Source organism: Lycium barbarum, chromosome 10 (genome assembly GCF_019175385.1).
Source record: "Lycium barbarum isolate Lr01 chromosome 10, ASM1917538v2, whole genome shotgun sequence".
Classification (NCBI taxonomy): domain Eukaryota; kingdom Viridiplantae; phylum Streptophyta; class Magnoliopsida; order Solanales; family Solanaceae; genus Lycium; species Lycium barbarum.
The window spans coordinates 117684616-117692753 of record NC_083346.1 but is presented as its reverse complement, the minus strand read 5'-3'; the positions used below and the strand labels follow the sequence as shown (position 1 = coordinate 117692753).

General features: G+C 36.9%; 1 protein-coding gene across 1 annotated transcript; it reads right to left on the bottom strand.

Moving 5' to 3' along the window:
* LOC132614021 (DNA replication licensing factor MCM2) lies at window positions 1–7649 on the bottom strand. The gene is made up of 17 exons (XM_060328355.1): window positions 7324–7649; window positions 6072–6250; window positions 5001–5167; window positions 4716–4905; window positions 4361–4580; window positions 4077–4284; window positions 3865–3999; window positions 3514–3705; window positions 3235–3407; window positions 2978–3166; window positions 2749–2865; window positions 2183–2267; window positions 1936–2088; window positions 1729–1854; window positions 1439–1621; window positions 468–629; window positions 1–353 (listed from the first exon to the last, which is right to left on the bottom strand). Exons 1-17 carry the CDS (start codon window positions 7566–7568, stop codon window positions 234–236), a joined length of 2844 nt encoding a protein of 947 aa, XP_060184338.1. The 5' UTR covers window positions 7569–7649; the 3' UTR covers window positions 1–233.
* Between the last annotated feature and the right edge of the window lie 489 nt (window positions 7650–8138).

Below are 8138 nucleotides of genomic sequence, written 5' to 3'. Positions count from 1 at the left end.
AATTATAAAGGTATCTTTCTTACTGTCAAAATAACTTAGTTTTACTGAATTGTCTGATGCGAATGAAAACCAAGACCACATTCCTTGTGCAAGCTTACAAAGGCTACAACTGACTCTCATCTCATCATGTTAGACATTAGAGTTGTGCATTCATTTCGGGTCATTGTACACAATTTAAGAATACAGGATTAACCAGCCATGACTAAATCTGAAAAAATAGATATATTCCACCATCATCGAGCTGCAAGGCGATGCCTTATTATACCACGTTCCTCATCCAACTCAAAGTTCGCTTTAGTAAATTCATTGCTTGTGAAAAATGCTTTGAGATCAGTCATGCCATAATCAAGTGCCTGCAAGGATTTTAGAATAGAAAGGTTAATTAGCAACGGTTGGAACAGGTCAGGAAGTAACACAAAGATCCTCTTTCAAAATCATATGAAGAACAAGGATTGAATATAAATTACCTTGCTTTGTAGCTCATCAACTTTGACCTCAATATGGTCTAGGTTGGCAACAGAACCCGAAACAATTTCCTCAAACTGCAATGTATCTTTTACAAGCCCACGTAGGAGGTGAAGAATGATGGCATTGAAATCTTTTTTGTATGTCATGTACTTTTTGAAGCTCTGCATGAAAATTCAAAACCATTTCAACTGTCTATACTGAGAACTATTACTGGGGCATATGAATAGATCGGTAACACCCACATCTAGCACAAGACATGAAAAGTTATACACTGTATCTCACACAACCACTAAGTCAAACTTACAGGACGGGCTTCTATTACCATTCTCAAAACAAAAAAACACTTAAAGAGGACAGCCTTCTTAATTGTTGGCACTCTAAATCGAACCACTAAAACTTACAGGACACCTAGTACAAATTGAACCACCTGACCATATTTAGAGAGGAACCTAACTAATTCAGAGAAGCACGTGACTAGCTTACAGACCCAAGATTCATTTCTTCCTTGCTGTGCAATAGATTGAATTTTTTGAGTAATTCTTTTATTTGGAAAATAAGCAATTGACACCCACAATCCACATGTCCATTAAAGGTGTAGCATAATTTTTGTTGGTTGTGTCATATACAATGTAAAATCTCTCGAGAAAATATAGGTCTGTTCTAGTTGTTTTAGTCAAAGAGACATCCACAGAGTTTAGAACACTGATCCTACTTCAATCAGATGAATCTTGTAATGAAAGCAGGAAAACTTTAAATATTTGGTTTTGGGAGGTGTTTTGCTGGAGGCGATTGTTATCCCATCCTTCTCCAAATTACAATTGTTAAAACTTAACAGGTATATAATCATTACCAAATGTAAGGAGTGCGGAAAGATAACATACATTGAACATTTTGTAGTAATAGGTCAAATGATCATGTCTTAAATAGGTCTAACATGAGACACAAAGAGGTAGAGTGCTGATATTATTACCTTTTGCAAAGCTTTTTGCACCCCAAATTTCTGAGTTGATATAAATGAGTCCAGAAGGACACGAATTGCCATGTCCACGTCTTCTTGAGTAACATGTTGTCTAAGATGCATTCTTGCATGGGCTTCGGACATCCTTATCATGGATTCGATGTGCCTCACTGCTATGGGAATTCCTTGTCCATGCTGTACATGCACATGGAATACATGTGAGAATGTGTCATTGCTAAAAAGTTTAAACTAACATACTTTAAATCATTCAAGTAAGAAGCTCCAAAGAATGGCAATCTCACCGAAGATTCTCTCCTTAATTCAGCATAAACCTGTGTGAGCTTGTCCAAGTCCGCATCGTGTAATTTTGGGAATACGTTCAACTTTGCATAAGTCAAGTACTTCTTTAGCATCTCTTGAGGAATTATCTGTGGGAAAAAGAAATTTATATCGGTTTAAACAAACCCATGATGTTCAACCATTGTGAAAAAATGAGGTGCAAGTACTACCTCAGGATCAGTTGCAGCCATACTGCCACGGGCATCATCCCGTGAGTCAGTAAAGGACTTCTCCTCTATAGTAGCACCTTTTGCTTGTGACCTGAAATGACTATCAACAACAAATTTTGCAAGCATCTCATCAGTGACTGGATCAACCACATCCTGCACATAATCGATTTCATTCAGTTTAAAAGTTGCTGCTGAAGGAAAAAGCTAAACCAGATTGACAGAGCTCTAACAGAATAAGACTTATAACCTTAACCACACAGAGTACATCAAAACGAGAAATGATTGGATCTGTCAATTCCACATTTTGCGTGAAATTCTTCGAGGAATCATATCTACAAGGAAGAATTTAAGAGAAAAAGGTCACTCAAATGGAACAGGAATAAATGGAAGGAAAAAACAAATTTTAGAGCACAAGCTGCTCAGAGGATAAATAATGACTTCCATAAAGTAGAATAGCTGATTCTACCACATTGTATTTTCACATTAGGACAACTTTATGAGCATGGGTAGCCAGGTTGGGAATGGATTCTGTGAATGTGTGGTAGCAAGCTAAGGGGAGGAAATGTTATGAATTTGCAATACAGCAAATGAAAAAGGAAACCTAAACGTAACCCACAGATTAAGAAAATGTTAAAGGAATCCACGACCATCAAAGATTGCATGGAAACCACAGCTATAATACAGGATTAAGCTAGAGTTCCAAGATAAGAGCTGGTAGCCGCCAAATAGTAACACCAACTTAGAAAGAAACATTACTGTTAGAACCGTGTGATCATCCTATTTCTCAAAACATCAAATTCAGTTCACTTATACCTTCCTCCAATGGGATTTGCAGCAGCGATAACAGAACAGCGGGCCTGGAGAGATGTAACAATGCCGGCCTTCGAAATGCTAATACTCTGTTGTTCCATTGCTTCATGAATACTCACTCTAAACCAAAAAGACACAAATAAAGAGACGGAAATGAGAAATAGGAAAATGTTATAAGCAGTAAACAATGTAGGGAAGGCCAGCTAAAGTTGCAGCTATCACATTTGCATACCTATCCTGATCATTCATCTTATCGAACTCATCAATCAAGCATATTCCTCTATCAGCCAAAACTAGTGCTCCTCCTTCAAGGGTCCATTCCCGAGTAACAGGGTCCTTGTGAACTGCTGCTGTAAGCCCTACAGCAGAAGCTCCTTTTCCAGTTGTATAGACAGCTCGCTGTCCTGTCTTCTCAACGTACCTGATAGGTTTTATGGTGATTACAGTACTCATTGATTCAAAATCAGATCATTCTAGATTTATACTTACTTGAGGAACTGTGATTTTGCAGTGCCCGGATCACCTAGCAGGAGAATATTTATGTCTCCTCTCAGTCTGTGTTTTCCTTCAACATTTTTCTCTTGGCCTCCAAACATAGCAAGAGCTATGGCAGTCTTAATGTCTTCATGACCATAAATTGATGGGGCAATGGACTTGAATATCTGTGTAACAAAAATAACATGAGAAAAGAGATTGCTAAGAAAATCTACAAATTAAAAGGAACGATCGGATTTTCAAGATAAAATTTGACAAGGCACATGGGCATACTCGTTCTGCAATCCGGGGGTCTTTGGCCAGCTTTTCGATTTCTTCCTTGTCCTCCTGAGTTAGCTTGTAAGCTGAAAAGAGGTCTTGCTTTTTTGTAACATAATTTGCTTCAATCACGGTAGAAAAGACAGGAAACCCATTCTTGGTATTCAGGGACAAGTCAAAGTTGTTTGTGTAGACTCCTGTGACTTCCTGACATTAGAAAGAGATACAGCCAGTCTTTAGCAAAAAGGTTGAAGAACAGTTTTAAAGCATACAAGTTTAAGAGACGCTCAGTAATGCACAGGCCAAAAAGTTCTTTTAACTTGGACTGAGTTATCATAAACAAGCCAGAAAAGTTGGGTGTTTTACTATCTCTTCTCCTGGTCGGGCACAATCAATAAGATCATTCAGCAGTATCACTTCCTTGTATCTAGGAAGCCGACCAGCTGGCACAATTCCTGGGCTTTCTTGTAGTGTCAGTTTCTGGTAGTTCCTGTATATTGTCTGCATAAGATGTAGAAAGGAAATTAGGTTATCGACTTTGTAGTTCTCTTTCTACAAGTATAAAAAACAATGGTTACCTGCTCCACATTGACACTGAATGGTCCTTTGGATTGGCACTCTGGGCAAGAACCAACCTTGACTTCTGAGTATGAGTTCTGGAAAAAAGGACCCAATATTGCTCCACATTTGTTACAATCATATTTCACTTGTTGCAACTGGGGAAAGACACCAGAACGTCGGGTGACAACTCCACCAATACGAATCATGGTATTCAAATGGATCTGCCTGCAAACAATAACAAATTCAATTAAAGTTTTGTTTACACTAGAAGTAGTCAACCAAAGTGAGCAACTGACGTTACCTTATATTGCGAATCTGATCATAAACTGGTAAGTTGGTAATCCTGACATAGACTTTCTGATGAATTTGCTTATAGTTGGGATGAAGATCAAAGACAACTTTGTTAGCTACTTCTTCCATCACTTCGAGCACGGATTGCGGTGCATCTGCCAGCCATATCGCAATATTGGGATGGACATATATGAATTGTTTGTAATCAATCTCGAGGCTACACTTGTTAACTGCAGATACAGGATGAACAATTTAGAGAAGAGTTAAATTGATAAAAGATCTATGTTAGAACTAATAATGCAAATTCATTCTTGATAAGTTCACCGCTGACTTGACAAGGTATTAGCATCCGAAAGTGTTTTTACCTGATACCATCTCATTAATCTGTCGAAGATATTCAAAGTCCCCGTGTTCATTTTTTGGATTTACATAAGTGAGTAAGAATTCCTTGAACTTCTTCGCAATGAAACGCCGGACCTCATCTCTAGTTACCCATTCCCTAAGTGTTCCCTGAACCCTGTACATCTCAAACTCTCCTTCATCATTTTCATCATCCTACATGGAAAACCCAAAAAAAAAAGGAAGAGACATTCAGGCAATTCAATTATGATTAGCCTCAGTAGAAAGGTTAAAACTGTGAAAGCACAAACCTCGTAGGGATCATCAGTTTGATCAGTCATTGGCACATCCTGGCTAGAATTTACTGGTTGTGATGCACCTGGTGAACTCGGGTTTCCATCAGTATCATCAAAACTCCTTGGTTGCCTGAAATCAGCTCTAGTCCTTTTTGAAGGCCTATAGTTATCATCATCAGTATCTGTAGCCATAAACATGAATGTTAGCTGTTGTGATTTCAGTCTGCTCTGAAGTCAAACAAATTAGCAGAACACAGCAGTCCCATATGATCATAATTTTGAACAAATTAAATTCATATATTAGTGAGGAAAAAAATTTAATAGTCCCTTATTCTAGTCCTCTAAATATAGCTATGAACAAAAAAGATCATTTATCTTTATAAAAACTGGACAGTTTGGTCTATTAGTTGGTCAAACCTTAATGGTTCGGAGTTCAGAGTCACCAAATAATTTGAGGGGGCAATGTCATACACCTGTTTAAAAAATTGAAACTACTACTTGGCCCTTTATTTCAAAACCCCTTGGCTTTCTGCACCGAAACATTCGTCAAATGTTAAGGCTATGTTAGATCTGCCCCAAAACTTTTTGTAGTGAATCTGTATGGACTGACCGTCATATAACTTACTTAACACACTGTAACCCTATCATCTAAATACATAGACTACACGAGAAGGAAGTGAGACCTTAGTCATCTGACGATATTCTAAACATATCAGAAAGATTCAACCTGGAGCTATAGGAATATGAGACTAGAAATGGCAGAACACTAGAAGGAAGACACAAAGAATGACGTTTTTTTGACAAAGAGTGACGCAGAGTAACAACAACATAGGAGGAAGGAGCATACACTAAATGAGGTGATTATTTTCAGTTGAAATGTGACCATTATGTGGAACAAGTAGCTACTTTTAGCAAGTAATTAAGAAATACACAGAGAAATTAAAGATATTGCAGCATTTAACAAGTAAATAAGCACAATCCAACCATGAAATGCAGGTAAGTGAGTCTTCTAACAAATGAAAGGGAAATTAAGAGAGAATACTAGAATTAGAAGAAAGGAGGTAACGGGGCATAGGAAAAGCATACCTTGATCATGAAGAAGTTGAGGAAGCTTGCGGTTAGTGACATGTACATCTCTAGTGTCAAGTTCCATGTCAGCAGCCCGACGATCTGCAATGATTTGATCCAAATCTCTTTCATCCTCCAACGAATCATCCAATCCCACTGGCTCGTACTGGTCAGCCACATTCATCCTCTGATAGTCACTGTAAATTCAATAACAATTATTCAGTACAAAACCACAGTATAATCCATAATTACACCTTATTTTAACAATAAAGATAGTCCCTGTAAGTTCAGTAACAATTACAAAAATCAACAGTATAATCCATAATTACACCTTATTCTAACAATTAAAAAGTGTCACAACGCAAACATAGAAATACAAACTCTGAATCAACACAAAATCAACGTTATAATTCATAATTACACCTCATTTTAACAATAAAAAGTATCAGAACTGGAAACATAGAAATACTTACTCGACATAATTCATAGAATCATAGTTACACCTAAATCAACAGTATAATTCATAATACCACCTTATTTTAACAAAAAAAAAAGTACTCCCTCCGGATCAAAAAAAGAGTCCACTTAGCCTTTTTTTTCTTGGATCAAAAAAAGAGTCCGCTTAGCAAATCAAGAAAAAATCAACTTGGTTTTCGCATATTTGCCCCTATTAAGTGTTATATGATCAAATCCCAATGCCTATTTAATTAGGGAGAGTTTAGTCAAATTACTTATTTTTGTCTAGGAGTTAGTATTTTCTTAAGAGGTGTGAAAATGGCTAAGTGGACTCTTTTTTTGATCCGGAGGGAGTATCATATAAGGATATGATAGAAATACTAACTCGAGATAATTCATATTTACACCTGAATCAACACAAAATCAACAGTATAATCCATAATTACACCTTATTTTAATAATAAAAGTGTCGGAATCAACGGTATAATTCATAGTTACACCTTATTTTAATAATAAAAAATCGCAATCAACGGTATAATTCATAATAAAACCTTATCTTAACAATAAAGCAGTGTCACAACAGAAACATAGAAATACAAACTCGAGATAATTCATAGTTACACCTAAATCAACACAAAATCAACAGTACAATCCATAATCACACCTCATTTTAACAATAAAAAGAGTCACGGTGAAAACATAGCAATACGAACACGAGATAATTGAATCAACACAGAATCAACGGTATAATTCATCACTCCAGCTCATTTTAACAATAAAAAGGCGTCAGAACTGGAAAAATATAAATACTAACTCGAGATAATTGTCGTTGAAAAGATCCTCTCCATCTTCCTCTTCAAAATCAGCATCTTCAGGTTCATCTCTAATAATATCAGGATCAACAGAAGCTTCATCTTCTTCAGAATAATTTTGGCTAGTATTGAAAGGAAGTTGATCCGTGTTGAATCCAACGGACGTCGGTGAATCTGGAGTAGACGGTGGATTTCCATTCCGGTGATCCGACGATGCACTATCACCGTTGGATTCTTCGCCGGCCATTTTTATCTCTGTTTCTCACCGTCAGATTAGCCGGAGTAATCTCTGTGTTTGTGAATTTTTTAGGGTTTTGGAAATGAAGAGAGAGTGAGTGGATGATTTATATGTGCTGTTGTTTTGGCGGGAGAACTTGGCGCCAAAAAGAACGAGTGGGCCCCCAAGTCTGGTGGGCCGAAGTTGGAAGCTGACCCAATAGGATGGCTCTGGTATTACTGTGGGGGTCATTTGCACTTTTGGTCCTGTTTTTGTGCTGGATTTTAATATTTGGCCTTCAAATGGGATGATCTTTAATTTTTGTCCTTTAATATTGAACTTATATGACTATAAGAGCATAAGTTACTTATTATAATATCCACAAGTTATGCATACGTCCTTCAAAAACTTATGCACTGCTATGCATAAGTTCGATTTTAAGGATAAAAATTATAGACTAGACCATTTGAAGAACAAAAATAAAAGACCAGTTCATTTGAAGAACAAATAGTGCAATTACTTCAGTGTCGTTCTTTGGGCTTGAATGTAAAATACTTAAAAGAAATGAAGGGCTTGTTTGGACATAAGTTTTTTTGTTTT

Bases quoted from the DNA above. Each gene is read 5' to 3' on its own strand.
- LOC132614021 (XM_060328355.1), bottom strand. From the start codon at position 7,568: ATGGCCGGCGAAGAATCCAACGGTGATAGTGCATCGTCGGATCACCGG. The intron at 4,906-5,000 runs GTTTGTGCTTTC...TTTTCCATGTAG, and splicing joins AAACTGATGATCCCTACGAG to GATGATGAAAATGATGAAGG. The intron at 2,866-2,977 runs GTATGCAAATGT...TTTTTGGTTTAG, and splicing joins AAGATGAATGATCAGGATAG to AGTGAGTATTCATGAAGCAA.